At 36.2% G+C, this 22,399-nt stretch overlaps 4 protein-coding genes across 6 annotated transcripts; 2 read left to right on the top strand and 2 right to left on the bottom strand.

Moving 5' to 3' along the window:
• Positions 1-171: 171 nt before the first annotated feature.
• On the top strand, positions 172-5,209 carry LOC110765920 (BTB/POZ domain and ankyrin repeat-containing protein NPR1). The gene is made up of 4 exons (XM_021969162.2): positions 172-1,508; positions 2,714-3,467; positions 3,967-4,161; positions 4,614-5,209. The coding sequence occupies exons 1-4, from the start codon at positions 957-959 to the stop codon at positions 4,880-4,882; spliced, it is 1,770 nt and encodes a 589-aa protein (XP_021824854.1). The 5' UTR covers positions 172-956; the 3' UTR covers positions 4,883-5,209.
• Positions 5,210-9,316: 4,107 nt separating this feature from the next.
• LOC110765921 (uncharacterized) lies at positions 9,317-12,369 on the top strand. 2 transcript variants are annotated; one of them, XR_015834340.1, is made up of 9 exons: positions 9,317-9,898; positions 10,042-10,130; positions 10,232-10,370; positions 10,744-10,818; positions 10,960-11,081; positions 11,161-11,236; positions 11,383-11,442; positions 11,620-11,820; positions 12,113-12,369. XR_015834340.1 is itself a non-coding variant. In XM_021969163.2 (8 exons), exons 1-8 carry the CDS (start codon positions 9,788-9,790, stop codon positions 11,746-11,748), a joined length of 801 nt encoding a protein of 266 aa, XP_021824855.1. In that variant the 5' UTR covers positions 9,317-9,787; the 3' UTR covers positions 11,749-12,030. The 2 variants fall into 2 exon arrangements, 1 of the variants encoding a protein (XP_021824855.1); XM_021969163.2 differs by lacking the exon at positions 12,113-12,369 and having other exon boundaries at positions 11,620-12,030.
• An 86-nt stretch (positions 12,370-12,455) lies between these two features.
• Positions 12,456-15,030, bottom strand: LOC110765922 (uncharacterized). 2 transcript variants are annotated; one of them, XM_021969166.2, is made up of 5 exons: positions 14,757-15,030; positions 14,531-14,607; positions 13,556-13,644; positions 13,032-13,146; positions 12,456-12,811 (listed from the first exon to the last, which is right to left on the bottom strand). In XM_021969166.2, exons 1-5 carry the CDS (start codon positions 14,890-14,892, stop codon positions 12,560-12,562), a joined length of 669 nt encoding a protein of 222 aa, XP_021824858.1. In that variant the 5' UTR covers positions 14,893-15,030; the 3' UTR covers positions 12,456-12,559. The 2 variants fall into 2 exon arrangements, with proteins under 2 accessions (XP_021824858.1, XP_021824856.1); XM_021969164.2 differs by having other exon boundaries at positions 12,984-13,146; positions 14,757-15,023.
• Positions 15,031-18,721: 3,691 nt separating this feature from the next.
• LOC110765927 (phytoene synthase 2, chloroplastic) lies at positions 18,722-21,455 on the bottom strand. Its single transcript, XM_021969171.2, has 5 exons — positions 20,866-21,455; positions 20,206-20,256; positions 19,729-19,901; positions 19,396-19,631; positions 18,722-19,290 (listed from the first exon to the last, which is right to left on the bottom strand). Exons 1-5 carry the CDS (start codon positions 21,224-21,226, stop codon positions 18,918-18,920), a joined length of 1,194 nt encoding a protein of 397 aa, XP_021824863.1. The 5' UTR covers positions 21,227-21,455; the 3' UTR covers positions 18,722-18,917.
• Positions 21,456-22,399: the final 944 nt, after the last annotated feature.

Below are 22,399 nucleotides of genomic sequence, written 5' to 3'. Positions count from 1 at the left end.
CAACTGACCTGTACCCCAAGGGCCAATGGAGGGAGGCAATCCTTGTCCAACTGTCTTTCTTTCCCTACAACACAAATTTATTAAAATATTCTTAAATGTTTTTCATAAGATAAATTAATCTTAATCATCGTATAACTGGTGCTGACGTATATTTTTTGTTATTAACAATAACATGTTGAGTTTGCACTTTGTCTTGTTACTTGGACAGTCAACCAATTGTGCTCACCAGTAAGATTCACAAGACAAGCCACTTCATCTAACCTTTGAGAAGTGCGGCTTTTTCCTTCCCATATTCCTTTCAAGACCCTCAACTCAATCTTCTTCGAAGCTTCAAAGTCCTGTCTTGTTCAAAATCTTGTTGATTTTCAAGAGAATATCAAAGCCTAGAGTTTTTCCTGGTCCACTGTCAGGTCTTTGAGTTTCTCTTCTTGTTTAAGCTTCACCATCTGCAGCTGCTGCTTCATTTATACTCAAGCTACTTCAAAAGGGTATCTTTGTATGCAATCTTGATCCTTTTCTCTTTGAGCTTTTCTCAATCTTTTGAGGGTTTTAGTTCATATTTTGTTCACTATTGACTGCTCCGAGCTTTAGATTTGATGGGGCTGATGGTGGCTTATGAAGATTCAAGACGTATCTATACCAGGATATGAAGGATTTACTACCTCACTTTGGGTGCCTAGCTTTATATAGCAAAAATTCTGTCTTTTGTGTCTGGTTTTTGGGATTTTGCTCAATGTTTCAACAAGTGGGATTTGCCTGGAATTAAGTTTTGACTTTTGGGTTGTCTGATTATTTCACTATTTTGCTTGTTTTGACCAATTTACCGTGAATTTGGAGAAATTGGGTCAGCTTAGATATGCTTTATCCATAGAATGATGCAGTTTGTGCAGGAGAATTAGCCTGGTTTTCTTAATTGGGTGATTTCTGCTTCTTGATTCATTTATAGATTTCAAGTCATGGATAATGTGAATGAACTGTCTTCATCCTTGAGCTTTGCCTCCTCCTCTTATCTATCAAATGGGTCCAGTAGTAACCATGTATCTGCCTCAGCCAGTTCTCAACCTGTGCCAAGTATTGAAATTTATTTGAGTCTAAACAAACTCAGTGGCAGTCTTGAGAGACTTTTACTTGAACCTGAATATGACTATACTGACGCAGAGATTATTGTTGAGAGCAACACAGTAGGTGTTAACCGGTGCATATTGGCTGCACGTAGTCAGTTTTTTCAGGATCTTTTTAAGCCTGGAAATGATGATTCGATTAAGGAAGGTAAACCAAAGTATCTCATGTCTGACTTGGTTCCTCATGGCCGGGTTGGCTATGAAGCCTTCAAGGTTATCTTGAACTATTTGTACACCGGAAAGCTTCAGCCATCACCTCGAGAAGTATCCACATGTGTTGACGATCATTGTGCCCATGATGCATGTGGCCCTGCTATTAATTATGCTGTAGAGTTGATGTATGCTTCTGCCACTTTCCAGATGAAGGAGCTTGTTCAGCTTGTTCAGGTTGTTACGCTTTTATTTGTCTTAAAAGTTTTTCTTCTGCAAATGAATGTGTCGCTCAATAATTTGTGTTCTTAGCTTGTTAAGTTGAATAGCTTAATTAGAATAGTCTGATGATAATTCATGCAGCAATCAGTATTGCTTTATCTCTGGAAGTCGAGATGCATGTGATCTTTTGATAATGTGTTCTCTCTTTATCTACTTCACCTTTGCAATTTGTTGCACACTTTTGATACTTACAGTCTGAAAACTTGCAAATTCAATTTTCTGAATTCACCTTTTGCTCCTTCAAATTGATGAAATCACTAATATGATGATGAAATAGTGACATATATGTTTTAAGATTACCCTCTCCATGTTTTACAGAATTATACTCTGTCCAGAGTATGCCAGATTAATTTCAGATCAAAGTTGAAACCTTTGATGCAACTTTCTTTCTGACAAATGTCCAATTTCCTGCTCCGGCTTGACAGTGGCAGGCTGTTTTAGTAAGCAATAGCCTGTGTGGCCTATAATTTCTTAATCACTGCTTTTTTAATTGTTAGCAAAAGCTCTGAAGCATTGCAATTACTAAGTGTGTGCACCAACTGTTTTTACACTAATGCCTGTGGCCTACAATTTCTTTATCAAAACTCTATTTTTTGTTCTCAGAAGCTATGAAGCATAAGAATTACTATTTGATCTGGTTTTCCACAATTGTACCACTTTCCTTTAGTCTCAAAATTTCTAGTATGAAAGGGTGTTTTTTTCTCTCTTGCTTTGTTGAGTGTTATATCTTTTACAACTGGACCAATTGCAATTTTTCTTGCAAGGTTTATTTGGTTGCCTTATGTAGTTTTGGTAGGATGATGATATATAAATAATTTACAAAATGATCCTGGTTCTTTGCTAGTTTTTGCTTGTTCTCTTTGAGTTGTTTTTGAAGTCTTAGATTTGAACGCATTCGTAATCCTTCTGTTTTGGTATAACTTACAAAACCTCAGCAAGTTTTAGATTTCGACACATGCTAGTATAATATATATCCTAGCATAATTTACATTTCAATCACTTATTTTGTGGGGAATCCAGTAGCCTATCTGTTCATTGTTACCTGTTGATTGGTATATTTATCCCACTAAACAGCAAGTTTGTCTTGTTTATTTTATGTTTGTCAACACCAGCCAGCTTTTAGGTGTTTGTATGCTGACAATTTCCACCAATTTATGCAGCGCCGTCTTTCAAACTTTGTCGAGAAAGCTTTTATTGAAGACGTAATCCCAATTCTTGTAGTTGCCTTCCACTTCCAACTGAGTCAACTGCTCTCACACTGTATCCAGAGGGTAGCAAGGTCAGATCTTGACAGTGTGGCTATAGAGAAGGAGCTTCCTCCTGAAGTTGCAAATGATATCAAATCACTCCGCCTCAAATCACAGGAAAGGGATGAATCAAGTATGATGGAAATGGAACCAGTAGAGGATAAGAGAATCAGGAGAATCCACAAGGCATTAGACTCTGATGATGTTGAACTGGTTGAGCTTCTCCTGAAGGAATCTGATATTACGTTAGATGATGCTTACGCTCTCCACTACGCAGTTGCATACTGTGATCCCAAAGTTGTTAAGGAGGTTCTTGGTCTAGGCTTGGCTAGTATCAACCTTTGCAATGCCCGAGGACATACTGTACTTCATGTGGCAGCCAGACGTAAGCACCCAGCAGTTATGGTTCCTCTTCTGAACAAGGGAGCCTCTGCCTCAGAAATTACAGTAGATGGTCAAACTGCTGTTGCAATTTGCCGGAGGTTGACTAGACCAAAGGATTTTTATGAGAACACAAAGCAGGGACAGGAATCCAACAAAGACCGGATGTGCATCGATCTTCTAGAGAGAGAGATGCGAAGAAACTCGATGTCTGGGAACTCGTCAATCATATCAGAGGTGATAGCTGATGATTTGAATGTGAGGCTGGACTATCTTGAAAATAGAGGTGATGATTCTTAATTATATTAAATAATTCACTTAGATTACATTTATAAATTTATTGATAATGATTTGAGTTCAGGATAATGCAGATTAGTAATTTTTCTTGCTATTGAAGGATTTAAATTTTTTTCCAAGATATTTATAATCTGTTTGTATGTGGAAGTTTTATTAAGTACAAATTACAATGTCTTAAGTTCATGAAATTGTTTTTTTGTTTATGTTATTTCATGTCAGCACTTCGATCCTTTTAGTGTTTGGGTTGGTAGAACCCCAAGAAATTTAAGAAGATATGCTTAGGATGGCATTGCATGGATATGAAGGATAAATACATATCCGGGTCTTGAAGTCCCTGGTGCCCCTGCTTATAGAAATTCAACCTATTAGTTAATGTATAAAGTCAAAATTACCAGCACCTTAGCCTACCTCGTTCTTAATCAAGACATTTACTTTGAGCTTTGTATTCTTATCCTTCAAATGAGTGTACAGATTCCTTTATTTTGCAGTGGCATTTGCACGGTTGTTGTTTCCTGCTGAAGCCAAGCTTGCTATGGAAATGGCTGCTGATTCAACATCAATGCACAGTGGCCTTTCAGCATCAAGAGGGTCAAGTGGGAACTTACGAGAGGTTGATTTGAATGAAACACCCTCTGGACGGACCAAAAGACTCCAAGCAAGAATGCAAGCCCTTCGTAAAACAGGTATGGCCGTCTTATCTGTGACATGTATAAATCCTCTGTGACTTGCATATTTCCTTGACCCGTGTTAACGCGCAATTTTCCATGCGTATCCTCTTTGACCATACTCTTCTTAAATCCTTCATTGTGGAACCTGTAACTTGCCTGCCATGCTTACCACAACCTTTTAATCAACCCGAAAAAATTATCTAGTGATAGAACCAGGTTGAAACATGCAGCATATTACCATGGTTAACTGTACAGGAGAAAGTTACAGAATGCTTTCAACATGGGATGTCATGTAACTTCCCTAGTGAGGATGAAGTTAGTCCCAAAGACTCAAGAGTCTTTGTAAAACCCTATTATGTCTAAAGCTGGACTACCATATACAACTTGAACTAGTTTAGGAAAGAGCATAACTTTTATCCTCATTATTCTCTGAGCAATCAGTAAGTTATATCATATGGTGATGGCAGTGGAAATGGGCCGGCGCTTCTTCCCCCATTGCTCAGAAGTGCTTGATAAGTTTTTGGACGATGAGATGGATATGGCTGATTTCATCCTCGAAAAGGGCACTCCAGAAGAGCAAAGAAACAAGAAGACGCGGTTCTTGGAACTTAAAGATGATGTACAGAAGGCATTCTGCAAGGACATGGCTGAAAATAAGCGGTCAGTTTTGTCATCCTCATCATCATCCTCATCGTCTCCAAAGGAGGGGGTAACTCACAAGATTAGGAAACGGTGAGGCTAATTATATTTTGCAGGAAGCTGTGAGATTTTGATGAATTTGTAGTTGTATTTTCTCCTTCCATATATTCTTAGGAGCCTATTTTGTGGCATTCACTTTATCAAAGATTAAGGTAGTACATTGAGTCTGTAATATATAACTTAAGGTATTTGGCTTGTATATTTGATAAAAGAGCTTACAGTTTTAGAGAGAATGAAATCTGTACTCTTTGGATTTCCCTGTGTCTCCGTTGGTGTGATTATGTTAGCCTTTTCACCAAATAACAGAGACACTGTAATTCTAAATTTCTTTCTTTCATAATTATAGTTCGCTGGGTTCAATGTGGACTGTGGTGCAATCCATTCAAATGTCTACAATGATGTAGCAAATTTTGTTTACTGCCCAAATTGCCAACATAAGTATATGCTTCTTCATCAGATCCATCATATCAGTCTATTAAAACTCAAAGGTTTTTCCTTGTTCAACATTCTATGAATTTTGCGTGAGCAGTAACAAAACTATTTCTCCTTCCCTAGCTATGACTATGCTAAAATATGAATATGGTTTGAATACTCCATTGTCGAAACGGAGAACTTGGATTCAGGCCTGAAACTGTGTTTCCACTATTTTATGAAACTGTTGAAATTTTAAAGTGACTTCCCCTTTAGTTTTGAGAAAGGAAACCCAAGTCATATATGTGCAATCATCTATAAATGTGGCAAATTATCAAGCTCATGTCAGAGTGACAATTTTAGCAGGTCCCTAAACATCAGAATGAACAAAAGAAAACAGAATCAAATTTTTATTTAAACTTAAGTAAAAGGAACATGATGGCTCTTTTAGCCAGTTCACAAATGTCACACTTAAAACTTGAAATATCTAAACTAGTGAATAAGGATGGAAATAACTTTTGTAAATATCCAAATGAAGCATGTCCATGACGCCTATGCCATAACCATACTTCGTCAATTTGTTTCTCAATACTAGCTCCCCCAATCTTGAAAGCTTGACCGACTTTGGCTTCACTGTCAAATGCCAAGTCCAGGGAGTAAAGTTTCCCCCTCCTAGTACCACAACCAATCATCTTGTTGCTGAGAATGTCTTGAAAAACACAATGAGTTGGTCAAAAGGTTACAGTGCAAGCCAAAGCCTTAGTAATTTAGGCAATAGACAATAGATTATGGTGCAAGGGTGGAATAATCAACATAGAATCCAAATTGAGGGAGTCATAGAGAGAGAGAGAGAGAGAGAGAGAGAGAGAGAGTCCCCAATCACAGGGGAGGGTGTACAATTAGCATTAGACACCACTGATTGAGGAGACGGTGTATGAGAGGTAATTTGTCTAAGATCAAATGTCATATGGTCAGTGGCTCTTAAGTCAATGATCCATGAGTGTTTCTTGGATGAAGTATTTAAAAAATGACATTTGGTACTTGTGGCTATAGAGGCAGATGCTGGAGTCGGTGTAGCCGAACCAGCAGGACTTATAGGGTTTGATTTTGAAGATATGTTGAGTGATTTGCTCCTATTCATGCAGGGAGCTTTGGAGTGGTCACACCAATTAGGGTACCCAATTGGTTCGTAACAGCCAGCACAGGTATGTTTGTCTCTGTCAAAGTAGGTGCACTTATTCTCTGGAAGAGATCCTGAGGCCTTATGCTGAGTGGAGCCTCCAGTAGAAGTTTGGGGCCCCCTTGGACATTGAGTGACCATGACAGAAGCTTCCTGAGCCCTAGTCATGGTTTGTCTATTTTGAGCTTTGAGACGAACATAGTCAAAGGTTTGATCAAGGTCTAATTTAGGATCGTTGCGTAGGATTTCCCCTCGGACTTGATCAAACTCAAGGTCAAGGCTGGCAAGAAACAAGTGAACACGAAGACGATCCAGTTCGGTTTGGCGCTCAGTCATGTTGGCTGTGCAGTGCATGCGGATGCGACTCCAATGGTAAATTTCTTGAAAAATGCTCTGTAGCTGGCTGTAGTATTTATGAACGGGTGCTCCATTTTGCTTGATAGTTAACGCCCATGTGTTGAGATCAAAAAGATAAGTTTCATCGCCACCATCATAATAGGTTTTCTTAACGGCATCCCAGATTTCTTTGGCAGTACTTAACTAGATGAAACGACTCATTAAGTCGAGGGACATGGAGTCGATTAACCACTCCCTGACCTGAAAGTTCTCGATACACCATTTGTTGTAGGTGGACGAGAGCTCATGAGGCTTTAGAGTCTCACCGGTTAGGTAACCCAATTTTTCAAGGGCAACATTGCCCATCTCCATAACTTGATACCATAAGGCATAATTGGTTTTAGTGAGGGTGACGTCGGCAGGGAACGAGGAGTTGTCACTCTGAATAGTAACGATTTGAGGAGTGGAGGTGGAAAAGCCGTCAGTGTATAGAACCGAGATGTCATCCATTTGCAACGGAATGATGTGAGGATAAGATAAAGGTACGTGTTTAGGGAGTTTGATAAGAGGATTTGATTTGAGGAATTTGGATTTGAGGGTTTTGATTTAGGGTTTGTGTGAATATGATGATATGATTTGAGGGCTTAGAGACAACTTAGGATCGATTGCTCTGATACCATGCTAAAATATGAATATGGTTTGAATACTTTATGTTAATAGTTCTCCATAAGAAGGTATATATAGGAGTTTACAAGAGTGCTTTACAAGGAAATAGATATAGTAATCAATTAGGATAATATCTCCTAATTATACAAGGATATGTCAACTATATAAAATAGGGAAGTAAATCACCTAATTAATCAAAGAAATAAATCTCCTCGATTAATTAGGATCAAGGTCTAAAATATTGATGATGTCGGAAATATTGGTAGTCCAAAAACACGAAAATTTCGATGGAAATATCGGGATATTAACGATATCGATAATAAAAACCACGGAAATTGTAAGAAAAACTTGGAAATTTTTATTGAGAATTTGGAGAATGTTTATTTAGTCAATTATCTATTAGTTTATCACAAAAAATTAGAAGGAAATGCATTGCATGATGGATTTAACTGATTTAAGTTGATTATACAGCAAGCTGACAAACACTGTGATCGTAAAAAATATGTAGTAATTAATGAAAAAAGATTAAACACACCATAATTATTTATATATAATGATTTACTACAATATTTTACACTTTATACATTGCAATGGTAAGATACATGAGTGATTTAGTACCACGTAGAGTTCCTATGATGTTCAAAGATTCATTCTCATGTGAAAATTTGATTCTTGCAAAAAGAATTCAAAACAAAACAATATAAATATAAATATTTTAGCATATTATCACGAAAACATAAGTGATATGGTGGTTAAGGTGTTGGAGTAAAATGGGAGGGGTTCAAATCCCCTTTGTGTTTTTTTTCTCCCTTTTTTTCCCTTTTTTTTTTTCTTTTTTTCCTTTACATCGATATTTTCGATATTGTAGCGATATTACACCGATATTTTGACAAAATATTGCTGAAGTGTGAGCGAAATTATCGACATCCATATTTTCCGATATTATCGTTGACATTGTCGATATTTATACAATATGTACATGGATATGTTCCGAAATATCCGTGATTCGAAAAAAACCGAAATATCCTCGATATTTTGTCGATATTATTGATATTTCATACTATGATTAGGATAGCTCACATCAACAAACTAGGCCATGAGAATAAGGAGAATGCTAAGCCTATTCGTCTACGCTCATGCGGGCAAATATGTGAAAGTAGCTTCTTATTGAACCATCTTACGCACATCTATAGTTAAGGCCAGTTTGGCATTGATGTGCTGTGAAAATAATCACTGTCAGATTTGTTGTGAGAGAAATCAGCTGTGAGATAAAACAGTTTGGCGTTTGGTAAATTTTTTGTTATAAGTGTTGTTGGTACTAATTCCCGCATAATCAAAAAATGATTCCCCTATAATCATTAAACCTTACGCCTCTTCGAAATTGATTTCTGTATAATCAGAAATTGAAAGCACCTCATTAGTTGCTTTCTCTTATAGCTTTCTCTCACAACAATTTTTAACAATAAGTGATTTTCTCATAGTTTACCAAACAGGCTAGGCTTCCTAAATTTTTTTTAAAATCTTATCACCCAAAATAAGCAATGACAAACGGGCACTTAGAAATTGCTCCTTCATGCGTTAACCATTGACTTTAACAGAATAAATGTATGTCTAACAATTGATCTCACATTAATCAATAGCTGACAATTATTCATTAATGTAAACCAATGATGGAAGCAAACTTACAGCATTATATTGTGCACGTGGACAAATAATAAGGATGGATCCACGTGAGCAAAGTGTGGTAGACCATTTTAGAATAGACTCATCAACTGCAATGAAGGGCCCATCAATTTCCCCCAAATAATTTCTTCTTATATAAAAAAGAAAAACTTTTCTTTTTGTTTTTGCTTTTTGGTTGGATGAAAAGAAAAACTTTTCATTAAAGAAACGAAAAGAAAAACGTCGAATATTTATTGTTCATTGTTCTTTTCTTTGGGTTCTGGAAGTTTCACATGATAAGTTGCGTTGCCTTGCGCAACGATTCATCAGCTTGCTTGGGCCCGAAGCCTAATTGGGTCGTCTCGTCTTTTACTTGCCACTGGTTTCTCGCATTTTCTGTCACCCTTTCTTTCTGGCTCTGCTCCAAAGCCTCGAACAAACCAAAACGCCTAAAACCACCCTCCCTCTCTCCCCATCTCTCTCCGTTTTCACCTTCAACTTTCTGGCACACACACCTTTCTCTCCAAAACTCGTTGACCCTTTTCAATTCTCTCTCAGAAATTATCAAATTTCATCAACTTTTTATAGTAAAGGTGACGTTTTAGCTGATTGATGCTCGGAATTCGTCCTCCGTATCAATTTCAGAGCGTTAGAACTTTTGGGTTGCTGTGATTTTGGTGTTTCTGAATGGCAATCCAATCCTACGAATCCTACGACATGTTGCTCAAGCAATTCCTACTCCCGCACCCTTTTGTCCCATACATATCCATGCTTGTGGGTATGTTCGCCTGCAAATTGGTATGGCGTGGCTCTCTCTCTCTCTCTTTCTTACCCTTTTACTAATATTTGCCATTGAAGCATATGTTGTATAAAGATAGTATCTTTCTCTTCAATTTCTCTTCAATTTCTTTTTTTGTTTTTTTGTTTTTTGGTTTTTTCAGGTTTATGATCTCAACCACTTGCTAAGTGCTGCTTACTTTAAGAGCTATTCCAACCTTTCAAAGATGCAACGCATTGAGTGGAATAATCGGTGATTTTTCAGCCTCTTCTTAATTACTTGTTATTTCTTGTTCCGTTTTGTTCATTCACTCAAACCCATATGTTTTGTGTTCTGTTAACCTGTTTATACAGGGCAATCTCAACTGTCCATGCCCTTTTTATCACAGCTATGTCATTGTACTTGGTGTTTTGGTCAGATCTTTATTCTGACCAACAGTTCAAAGCTTTTGTTACGTTGCAGAGCTCCCCGCTGTCTACATTTGCCTTGGGGGTAATGATGTTTCCCATTCCCTTTGTTTCAGACTCATTTGAAATTCTTGTATCTGCTCTGTTTTGAGGTGATATTGAATTCTGGACATTTGCATGTTGAAGCTTGGATATGATACTAGGTTTCTATATTTCATGTTTAAGCCTGATTATGCTTTAAATATGGGATCTTCTTGCATGTGTAAATTTCCAAGTAATATTCAACTAAATAGATATGACTAGCAAATCAGTAAGTAAATGCATTCTCTTCTTCAAGTCATAGAATAAATTGAAGCCAATCATATGAGTAGTAATGTAGACATTAGAGAAGCCAATAATAGGAGTGATGCATAATGCTAACGGATGATACGATACCTTTTCTGGTGTCATTTTGGCAGGTCTCAGTTGGGTACTTTTTAACTGACCTTGGGATGATCTTTTGGTTTTACCCTGCTCTTGGTGGACTGGAGTATGTAAGTGCATTCTGTTTTGAATTGTTTGTTATTGGCTGAATTTTGTTATCCGTGTTGCACAAGCCTGGGTAGAAGTTGTAGTATATGAAGTGAATAACCTTGATATTCGTCAAATTAACTGTGATCATGTTAATCTTTTAGGTGGTTCATCATCTTCTTTCTTTAGCATCAGTAGCATATGCTATGATGACTGGGGAGGGACAGCTTTATACCTACATGGTTCTTATCTCTGAAACAACCACTCCTGGTATCAACTTGAGATGGTATTCATCTCCTACTAAAATGCCTTTCTAAAATCTATGAGTCTGTTCATTATTGTTGATGAATAGTGGTCTTGTGAAGGTATCTTGTCACGACTGGAATGAAGGGGTCTAGAACATATTTGATTAATGGGGTTGTAATTTTCATTGCTTGGTTGGTGAGTCAAATCTATTCCCAATTTTTGCACAAATTTAAATCTTTTCCTTTTCTCTAATTTTATTTTCTGCGTTAGTAGGAAGAGTCTTTTGACAAAATCTTTCTTCTACCACTGATATTATACATGCTTTTTATTATTCTGTGCAGGTTGCCAGAATACTCCTGTTCATGTATCTGTTCTACCATCTGTACTTGCACTATCAACAGGTAACTTCCACACCTGCAAGAACTTCATTTGATTAAATTCTGAGGTGCTGTAGAGCTGGTCTGCTGACCAGCCTGACCTATAATATCCATGCCTTAATTTTCAAATTGATTATTTTATTAGCTTGTGAGAAACAGCAAGAAACAAGTATATTAAGCCTACATGTGCTTGCTTAACAGGTTAAGCAAATGCACATCATTGGGAAATTTTTAGCTTTCGGAGTGCCACCAATCCTAGCGGTCATGAATGTGATGTGGTTTGGCAAGATTTTCAAGGGATTGAAGAAGACATTAGCAAAGAGTCAGTGAAAGATTCTATTGATGGGTGACATTGGCTTAAGAAGTGACTGAAGATCTACACCTATCTGTGGTTATCTGGATGTACGATATGTCCTCTCTTGTTCTTGTACACCCCCGCCCCCTCTTAGCATGTAAATGGTATACAGAATAGATCAGTATGCTGAGCACACGACATGGTTTCTGATGCAGTGCGAATCTAAAGATATAGTAGATGTTCAGGAACCCTTTCTTGTGATTTTAGAACAAGCTGAGCAATAGTGATATTAACTGGGTTCTTGATCCTGAGTCAAATCAATTTCTTTGTTGATCTTACTTCTGTGCTTGGGATGGAACTGAAATTATTCTTTTTATTTTTTTTATTTTTTTATCTCAGCGTTTTGAGCCGGGAAGCGTCAAGCACTTGTGTTCTTCCCACCGCCTTACCAGTTATGTACAGCGGAGCCTTCATGAAATGTGCTGGTAAAGAAGTGGCGGTGTTATTTCTGGAGCCATATATGTATATAGTTCCTGTTTCAGCTTAGAAAATATGTATAGTTTTATAAGTAGGGAAACACTTGCTCCCACTAAATATTGTATAACAATTGTGTATCCCTTTAAATAAATAAATAAAAACCAATAACAACAGAACAATGAAGTTTACTAAACATGATATACATTTGTCCTTGAAGCACTTACTCAAAGTCATTTTATCATAATGGACAAGATTGAGACCAAAATTGAACATCTATAATGTTCGTATTTGATTGATATTAATTAAGTTTTGTACAGTGGAGCAATTTTTAATAATGAAAACAAAATCCTACAGTGGAAGAAACAATGTTCAAATGGTTAAGTCCAAGTTTATATCATTGCTTCCAACCTCTTGGAAATCCTGAATGTTACTGAAATTTCCAGTTGAGCTGGACTGAGAAGTGTTGTGTTCATCAGCAGAAGGCCACAACTCGCTTTCTTTTCGGAACCGCGCCATGGTAGTAACAGTCGGATTAAATGATAACGAAAGCTCACAAAATCCATATAGTTGACAAGTTTCTTCATCCATAGACAATCTGCTGAGTTCTGGGGTATGAGCATTCTGTAAAGAAAATGTGAGTTATTAATTACTTGATCTGTAAGCAATACATGTATAACGGCGGAACTTAAACTTGTGAATGCAACAGGTGAATTTTGTAACATAACCTTGTACCCCCCCAAAAAGAAAAAGTTTAATTATTAGGACATATCAGTTGCAGACCACGACAGATCACCTTCTCAAAACTGGTTTGGTGCAAATGATACTTCTGTGCTTGAAGTACCTGATTTTGTTGCTTGCCTGCAGCTTCCTCTTGTGTTAATATACGTCTTTTTGTTTCCTCATCAGTTTCAGAAAACATTGCATGCGCCTCATATCTTAAATAATTTTCTGATGGCCTGCAGAGGTCGAGAGAGAGAGGAAAAACAAAACAGAAACGTTTTCATTGATTAACCTTGAAAAATTAAAGCTAGAGAATGCATGGTGCTTTGTTATGCTTCTAATTTTGATTTCTTTCTTGCGAAAAGAGAGATCATATAAAAGACCAAATAAATAAATAAAGAAGAGAGATCGTATACAACAACTCTTTTTTTTTTTTTCGTTTGATGAAATATATATAGCAACTCTTCACTTCATGGTGCAGCTGTCGTTGAGAAAAGTAACTAGTTAAGCATCAAATAGAGAAAATACTGGTATAAATGCAACTGGAGAAAGCTCTATAGATTCATGACCCTCTCTAATAAAATTGACATAATATAATTCATAATAAATTCGGGTGGAAATTAAATTTAAATTCATAATATATACCTTTGAGTTTGAGTTTGAGGTGAGAAAATGGAGAAGACATTACTGCTATGATCTTGAGAATGTGCATTATCATTCACGCCCCTGTACATCTAACATTCAATCCAGAAATCTACTTCAGTACTCAAACCACAGAAGGACCGACTGACTACGTATTAAAAACATCATGTTTTTGGTATGTCAAATTACTAGTCAAATCAGTTTGATCATGAGTATAACTTGGACTATTAGTCTTCAAAACCCTAAATAATGTATATATGTGTAAACTTAAAGGGCAGCCAGCTTTGTTATTAGGTTAATAATTAAGAGAGGATTAGGTTAGCAAGGTTATAGGCTGCGTTGTCCACCGTGCTTAATTAAGATTAGGTAAAATTGATGAGGATCAGGTTAGGGGCTAAGCCACCAGTTTAGGAAACAATTTACTATAACAAAAGTGGAACTATCCCAAAAGTCCCATAAAGCTGTTTTTGCGGCTTTTGTTTCATAAAGGACTGCTTTAATTAATTAGCACCAGCTGATGCATAATTAGAATGAATTAGCACCAGCTACTCTTTTAAAATTATGTACACATGTTACTTTTCAATAATGGCAACGGCCTTATAAGCCAATTTGATCTGATCATATCTCATCTCTCTTAGATCATATTGATGTCTATCTGTTTCGTGGGAACAAGACAAAGTTCTGAAGTATAAACAAAAAGAAAACCAGAAAGGAAATCAAAGGCTATGATTAAAGAATGAAAAATAAAAGATTAAGGGATGAAATTGAATATATATGCTAATAATGCACACCCTAACTTACACTAAATTAGGTCAAAACTCATAAGTACTCTATCTGATTCTGTTTCGTAATTTGGCATCGATCCTAACCATTTCTCTGTTGGGTTTTTTTGGATCTGTTTAGTTAACAAGGATGCTTAATTAGTGTTTTGTATGCCTTCGATTTTATATATGAAGAACATATATTGAAATATAATACCTGCAGATGGCTTTTGACATGAGAAATTTTCAGTCCCTTCACACTCATCGTCTGCAAAATGCGCTTGGGTGTTGCTTCTGCAAAAATCAACACATCTATTTCTTTACTACTATGATTTCAAGACACAGCTTCGTTTTGGTTTGTATATAAATAGTTATGGTGACCTAATTCTCATACATATATATATATATATATGCTAACTGCAGCAACCAATTATTAGACTTACTGTGTTTTCCACCAAGACTTTCAACAGCTTCAACAAAGAGTTCATGGAGTTGAGGTGTCCACCGCAGGCGTGGGAGATCAGATTTCTGGTACTGCCTCACTCCAATTTTCTGATAACTTTTCATTTCTTCGTTCATATGCGAAAGATAATTGAGGAGCTCTTCACAAGCAAGATGATGAATGATGGTATATATGTTTATATATGCATAGCTACCTTGAATGAGAGTATGAATGCAGCCGCAACCATATGATGTTGATCAGTCTAAGACCGTAGACTTTTGATGAGAATATGTACATACTTTTCATCTACCATCATGTATTGTCTTGGTCACATTTTTTTATTATTTTTATCAGATAGAATGTTTTTGTCTGATTAAAATATTCTACTAACTTGCAAATTTATATATATGTAAAACAAGGCTCCACTTTTAGAAACTGTTGGGGATGGTATAGTGCCTTGGACCTGTTCCTTGTAAAATTAAGCAAATTAAATTCACATATATATATATATATATATGAAAATGAATGTTTGAGTGAAATAGATGATCATGCCAAAATGGAATTGTTTACGAAACAAGTCAAAGATGGAAATTAAATGCCTTGGGAGAGCGCTGCAGATCTAGGGAACTCATTGAAACGGCTAGAAAGTCAAAACCAGTGATGTAATAGTACAATTATTTAGGTAGCTAGGTGTAAAGCTTCAAGCTTCACATGATATCATCAAAGTGCGAAATTAATTTTTATTTTCTCTAGTGAAATTTCAGCATTGTAAACATCAATTGAAGTAATTTTGCTGATAATGTTAAGAATAGTCGTTTACACGCGCGTGAATGATTACCGATCATCATTGTTATTTAGAAACAATATTTTGCACCTCAAGGACTAAACTTACGTGCCAAAGTTTCTAGGAGTTGTTAACTTCCTAAAGGAATATGAACAATTCTCTTTTTCTAAAATGAGTCATATTTGAGCACAATGATAAGGACACAAACTTTTCTCATATAATTGAAATACCTTACTCCTCCAAACCCATGTGCGAAAAACCTAGGACATGCATATGGTTGTTTAAAGTTCATGATTTTTGGACGACGAGCCACAAGATGGCAAAGCAAAGGCAAGTAAGTCAAGGTGTGAATTTAAAGCGAAGGCCATCTCTTCTTTCTCCAGTCAATAATTTATATACCTATCATGTCAATAAAAGACGGTGCCTACTTTTGGACCCATATGTACTGCATCTTCGTGCTGCCGTGTTCCACACTACAAACCCTAAGAATTCAATGTGAAAGAAATATACATGGAAGAATTAAACCCTAGAATACAATTTGTTGAAAGTTTGCATGCATGGTAGTTGATTGAAGCTAAAGTCATTCCACTGCGTTCACATATATCCATAGTAAATTGTGAGGCCATGATTCGAATCCCAATGAGGTCCTATCAGTTTATTATGGATTTTGAATTCATTTTTGGAAGCGACGAAGATAATCTTCAGTATTATTCTAAATGACGATGATGATGCAGACATAACTACTAGGTTTTATCTTGGCTATAAAGCTTTTCATATCCAGCTCTGCTTCTTTTTTGGTCAGCCAAATGGAATCTTCAAAAGTTATTGTCCTCTCCTGTCTACCTAGCTAGTTTCTATTTCACACTACAATTTGGTCCCCTTTTCAAATGATTTAATTGCCATTCTTCAACTTCTTCCTTGTAATTCTTCCCATTAACATCCACTGCAATGCAGAGAATTTTGCTTGACTTTTGGGTATGGTTGAACATAAAAAATACTTTGATGTATAGAAGATCTTTGGTAATATCATTGGGCCTTGCGCCTTGGGCCTATTAGGTTTTTGGGGCTTACTTTTTAAAAGTAGGAATCATTTTTCGTTTAGGTTTTTTATCACAAATGGTCCTTGACCTTTACGAAATTATCACGAATGGTCCTTGAGGTTTTTTTGTGACACTAATAGTCCTTAACGTTTGGACTTTTTATCACAAATAGTCCTTGCCGTCAAAAATTCTGTTATGTGTATGATGTGGAAGATAAGTTGAGACCACATGTACAATCACATCGTGACATGTGGATTAAATAAATAAATAAATATTTTTATATTATGAAAATCCATTAAAAAAACCTCTTAGAGAGTAGAGAGAGAGAGAGAGAGAGAGAGGGGCTAAATGGTTTTTTAATGGATTTTCATAAAAAAAAAATATTTATTTATTTATTTAATCCACATGTCACGATGTGATTGTACATGTGGGCTCCACTTATCTTCCACATCATATACTTAACAGAATTTTTGACAGCAAGGACCATTTGTGATAAAAAGTCCAAACGTTAAGGACTATTAGTGTCACAAAAAAACCTCAAGGACCATTCGTAATAATTTCATAAACGTCAAGGACCATTTGTGATAAAAAGCCTTTCGTTTATTAGGCCATCTCCAATCATATTGGGGTTAAATTTAAATTTCTACCCTCTAAAATACAACTATTCATGTATTGCCCGGACTCAAAATGTTTTTTCCTTCAACCATTCAGACTCATAATTTGAGTCCTCAAATTTATTAAATTGGTTAAGAATGGTTAACCTTTATTTTCTTTTTTGCCGTTAATTTTTCTTGACATTATTTTTGTTTCAACATTCGTGATTTAATCTTCTGAACATTCTAATCTAAAAAAATCCAAAATCCAAAACATTTTATAATTTCACTTTAAAATGTGGTTTATCCTTGAATTTAAAAAATACTAATCATATTAAGATAAACGACAATTACAAATAAAGATAAACGAAAATTACAAATAAAGATAAACGACAATTACAAATAAAGATAAACTAATAACCATCATGTGAAGGGCTTGGATAATAGTCTCCAGAGTTGTCTTCTGGAATGTAGGCGGAACTTGTATTCATCTTGGTTTCCATAATTTCATCTTGCTTATTCCCCCAATATTTCTTCTTTCTTGCAGTAATTAGGGCTTATCCAGAATCACTCCCAAATGAGCCCTTAATTAATTCACATCTTTCATTAGTAAAAATGTTTTTAGATTGATTTGTCAAAGTCTTATCTTGAAGCAGCGTGTGATAGCAAGAATGATGAAGATTACAAAAGAAAACAATAAACTTTTAATCCTTGTTGATTAATCCTTGTTGATTATCTAGATAAGAATAACTAAGAACAAAAGAGTTCTATGCCTTGTTGATTCCCAAGGAATACCAAGTTGATAGAAAAATAGAGAGAATTCTCTAAGTTTAATATTCAACGTCAAAAACTCTCTTACAATTAGCTATGAGATAGCTTTTATACTTAGGGAAAACAAATCGAACCCTAAACCCTAGCTAAAATAGGAAAACAAACTTACTTCCTAAACCAAACTCCAAATTTTAATTGAAATAGGAAAACAAAAATATTTGCCTAAAATAGATTTCTAGAACATTAATTACACATCTTATGTCTGTCAAATTGAAACAGAAAATTATAAGCGATGTGTGCTGCATCACATATGCATATTTGTATGTATGCACATACATCTGTGTACATACATTCATATATGTACTAGCTGAAATATAAACACAAGAGAGACAATCCCCTATGCCAAAAAAAGAAAAAAATAATCACAAACTTTTATTTAATAAACAGATTTCTCATAGATTTTTTTTTTTATGGAACATGACTTTACAAGTGATAGCTCAAAAGTATTATATTGAACTTCGCTGAATGAAACTACACAAGGGCTGACTGGACAACACAAAAATTCCCAAGTATGTATAAAGCCCACAGCAACCCACTTTTTTTATATATTTTTTTTTATACAAGCAATAACGGGGAAGGGGAAAATCGAACTTAGGACCTCATATTCAAAGGGTAAATACTCTTAACCACTTGAGCTACAAACCACTTATAGCAACCTACTCTACTTTAAAATATCACACTTCTCTTAAGAATCTTATAGAATAGCATCAAACAAGGGTGAGCAAAGAGCAATGTCAGGTTAAGATCCATTGTTTTGATGAAATCATGGTAATGAAAGATTAACAAAATAAAAACTGATTTCAAAATTTACATATTTCAACTTGAGACCCAACTTTAACTTGGCTTCGTCTAATATGGTAGGCTAAGAGTTTAGAAATTGAGACCTCAAAATATTATCTAAGTATATATCTAATTCATCTTGACACCAACTGCTGAGTTAATTTAGAGGGTCCTATAACCGCTCTGCCATATGCCACAGGCAATGATACTAACTTCTTTGCTTTCCCTACATAAGCCCTTTTTGTAAAATTGTCATAACCATTTGCTTCAATAGCATCCAGAATCTGCCTGTACAGCAGCAAAGATGCCCACACTGGCCATCTACTAGCTGAGTTGAGTTCTGAAACACCTTTCTCAGCCTCATCAAAAAACATCCTAGCTCTCTTTATTTGGCCCTTCATGAACATTTTCCACTTTTCAGTCACCTTTCCGCGAAAGATGTCATCGTCTGATAGGCCGGCTTGGGCAAGCTCATCTTGTGGGAGATACACTCTTCCTCTCCTGGCACTACAATGATCAATCAATTCAAAGAGTAAGATTTACAAGCTCATAAAAGAATGACCAAAATATTTTCTATGTGACAAAATGATGACACATAAAGAAGAAGCTTACTCTTCTCCAACATCTCGGAGTATATTAGTGAGCTGATTAGCTATTCCAAGGGCCAATGCAGCATTGTAAACAGTCTCTGTTGAAGCCTTTGATTCTGGGCTTATCCCCATTACGGGAACACTCATTAGGCCTACAGTCCCAGCAACATAGTAGCAGTAGAGGTAAAGTTCATCAAAGTTCTGGTATCTTGATTTTCTCAAGTCTAATCTCATTCCTTCTACCATGTCTTTGAAGGGCTGTCCAAAGAGAAAATCGGTATGGTAAATCATTGAGTAATTCTAATAGATAAAAGAAAATTTTTAGCTCTGATTTTGGACTTGTGGCAGTTAGTACCTGTATATCAACAGGGTACTTGGAGACTGTATCAGATAGAGCAGCATCATACATATCATACGGACGACCTTCGAAAAGATCCGTTAATCTTTTCTCCCATCTGTCAAGAGCTTTGGGTGTGATGTATGAAGCATTTGGTCCATCCACCAGCTCATCTGTTCTTCTGCACCACACTGCAGAAAAAGAAAGCAATTCTTCATTTAAAAACTGTGCACAAAATTGTTTCCTCGTTTGCAAGCTTTAAAAAGAAGAAGTCAAGTATATTGATGTTAATGTGCAGAAAAAAGATGTTTTCTTCAAAAGGGCCATGGAGGTCTCAATTGCTCCCTCAGTTGTAAAGGAGCAAAGATACTTAAAGACCATGTATAAGTCAGATTTAAATTGACTATACAGCAATACTAAGCACAAATAGTGTAATGAATCACAAAAATTACAAGAGAAATTGAATGGGTTTCGAATAAGAATCATTATACGAACCATAAATCGCCCAAACAGCTCGTCGCCGCTCTGGTGTCATGAGTAATGTGCCTGAAAATCACAGAAAGAAACTGATAAGGACATTGCCTTGCCAATTAATAAGTATCAACATCAAGTTGTAAATTGCATAAATTTTCCTGCCTGCAATATAATATGGAATGTGAAGAAGCACATCCTATCTTTAAAGTTTTGATGTTTTAGAATCTAAATCTTCATTACACTACCATAATAGTTATTTCTATATAAGGGACTAATAACCATTAAGATCCTATCCAAAAGAAGGTAAAGAATAGTTTGTATTCAATGACTATTGGGAATCAAGTTCAACTGCTGTCAAATTTCCAAAATCTCTTCTCATTTCTCCATTTTCATGGCAACCAAATAAATTTCCTCTAGTCAATGATAATGTAAAGTACTTTTTGGATCCCAAGTGCGTGTGAACGTTTTAGAGCATAAAAAAAAGATACCAAATGTTCACTACTGATTTGCAAATAAAAAAAGGAAACAAAATCAAGTGCTGAGTCCACCAGTATATCCAAGAAAATGAGTGGACCCGATTAAAGAAATAAGAAAAAGAGCAGATAAACAAAGACTAAAACAGAACCACAGAGAGAGAGAGAGAGAGAGAGAGATGAGCTGAAAGCCTGAAACATCTCTTACCCAAGTAAAACGTCTTGGCATATTCAGCACAGACCTCACCACATCGATCATAAGCCTGATTCAACAAATCCCAATTGCTCAGACCATCAGTTTCAATCCGTTCATCCAAGTCCAAAGCTCTCTCCTTGACCCTGCTCTGTTCTCTAACCAAAGCAGCCTGCTTGAGCACCACTTCATAGACCATTTCTTCTGATGATCTTACTGGGTGCGCAACTGCACCTGAGTAAGCTAAAACCCCAGTTGAAAAGGTCAGCCTAGAGCACAGTTTTGACCTCCTTGGGCTACCAATTCTGGGCATGAGACTCAGCAGAGAGTTGGCATTCTCTTTGGGACTAACCACCCAAAGAAGAACACCTGACATCTCAGAAGAAAAAGCAAGACTGATAAAACCCAATTGATCTCTTGCTGTTATCTTGCTTTTTGGGTTCAGCTTTTTTAATGTAAGGCTGTAAGCTGTGAGGTTGAGGCGCTCTTATGGAGAGATTGGAGGGTAAGGCAAGGTTTTGAAAGAGTGGTTGGCAAATGGGTGTCCAGTAGTTTTTTGAGTCTATTGCAATATAAAAAAAGCTCCCCTCTTTATATTGCTTCCAAAGGCTAATAACGATGTGTGCATGTTACCGAGAGAGAAGCCAAATTCAAGGAATATGCTTTGCTATTGCATAGCTGGTGATATATGAAAATATGTGGACAGCGTTTAAAAGACTTGTGTAATTTTTTTTTTTTCCTCTTCTGAATAGGGTTAGTCCCACTCACCGGCGTGGACGAACATGAGTCATCGATGAGTATGAATCATACATCAATCAATGATTCAGAATAACCGCATGAGAGACTAATGCTAACACCGTTTTTTATTTTTGTTTTTGTACTCGACTCATGAATATTCTTTTTCACTTATTATAAAATTGAGAGACAATTTTAATTTTTAAGTGTTTCTCGGGATTACACAGATTTTGTTGCTCGCTTGAGCATCTTCGATAAAAATACATAGCTCCACGAGTAGGAAGTAGGAACCAGTCAAGAAAGGCATGTGGGATTCTGAATGAAGCTGAGATTGCATTTTATATTCTAGTCTTCGTCTTTGGAATGTGACAGGTACCAACAAGGTTATTGCAATTTTACAAGAGAAAAAAAGTGGGTGTGGTGTGGATGAAATTGTTTTACATCTTCCCTACTCCAGTGTTACTGCCCCCTCTTCTTATCGCTCTCCTCATGCAACACCGATATCGGGTAGTGAAGTATTTTTACTAGCTGGGGTAAGGATCCTTAACAATTTTCGTATAGCGCTTAATGAATCATGAACGAAATGTATGTGAGTGAAGTGATGTATCATTGTATTTGTGTGTATTTACCTTGTCTTGTCAACTACTCCCCATTCCCCGCAGCTCTCTACTAATTTAAGCATTTGGTCCTGGTGATTGAAACCTAAGTTTTGGTTTTCATAAAAAAAAAAAAATAGAAACCTAAGTTTTGGATGCCCATATAGTCTAGAGTTGGTTAGATTTTAGTCCCCTTTCAGTGTGATTAGAGTGAACTA

Source organism: Prunus avium, chromosome 3 (genome assembly GCF_965620075.1).
Source record: "Prunus avium chromosome 3, drPruAviu1.hap1.1, whole genome shotgun sequence".
Taxonomy (NCBI): domain Eukaryota; kingdom Viridiplantae; phylum Streptophyta; class Magnoliopsida; order Rosales; family Rosaceae; genus Prunus; species Prunus avium.
Note: the sequence above shows the minus strand (reverse complement) of the source record. Positions and strands in the feature narration are given on the sequence as shown.

What these genes read in the sequence shown, in the direction of transcription:
- LOC110765920 (XM_021969162.2), top strand. Translation starts at nt 957, where the DNA reads ATGGATAATGTGAATGAACTGTCTTCATCCTTGAGCTTTGCCTCCTCC. An exon ending in AGCTTGTTCAGCTTGTTCAG is followed by an intron (nt 1,509 to 2,713) that starts GTTGTTACGCTT and finishes CAATTTATGCAG; the next exon opens with CGCCGTCTTTCAAACTTTGT. An exon ending in GGACTATCTTGAAAATAGAG is followed by an intron (nt 3,468 to 3,966) that starts GTGATGATTCTT and finishes TTTATTTTGCAG; the next exon opens with TGGCATTTGCACGGTTGTTG.
- LOC110765921 (XM_021969163.2), top strand. Translation starts at nt 9,788, where the DNA reads ATGGCAATCCAATCCTACGAATCCTACGACATGTTGCTCAAGCAATTC. An exon ending in CCTGGTATCAACTTGAGATG is followed by an intron (nt 11,082 to 11,160) that starts GTATTCATCTCC and finishes GGTCTTGTGAAG; the next exon opens with GTATCTTGTCACGACTGGAA. An exon ending in TAATTTTCATTGCTTGGTTG is followed by an intron (nt 11,237 to 11,382) that starts GTGAGTCAAATC and finishes TATTCTGTGCAG; the next exon opens with GTTGCCAGAATACTCCTGTT.
- LOC110765922 (XM_021969164.2), bottom strand. Translation starts at nt 14,892, where the DNA reads ATGAACGAAGAAATGAAAAGTTATCAGAAAATTGGAGTGAGGCAGTAC. An exon ending in AAGTCTTGGTGGAAAACACA is followed by an intron (nt 14,608 to 14,756) that starts GTAAGTCTAATA and finishes TGATTTTTGCAG; the next exon opens with AAGCAACACCCAAGCGCATT. An exon ending in ACCAAACCAGTTTTGAGAAG is followed by an intron (nt 12,812 to 12,983) that starts GTGATCTGTCGT and finishes TTTTCTTTACAG; the next exon opens with AATGCTCATACCCCAGAACT.
- LOC110765927 (XM_021969171.2), bottom strand. Translation starts at nt 21,226, where the DNA reads ATGTCAGGTGTTCTTCTTTGGGTGGTTAGTCCCAAAGAGAATGCCAAC. An exon ending in TGCCAAGACGTTTTACTTGG is followed by an intron (nt 20,257 to 20,865) that starts GTAAGAGATGTT and finishes TGTGATTTTCAG; the next exon opens with GCACATTACTCATGACACCA. An exon ending in AGTACCCTGTTGATATACAG is followed by an intron (nt 19,632 to 19,728) that starts GTACTAACTGCC and finishes CTCTTTGGACAG; the next exon opens with CCCTTCAAAGACATGGTAGA.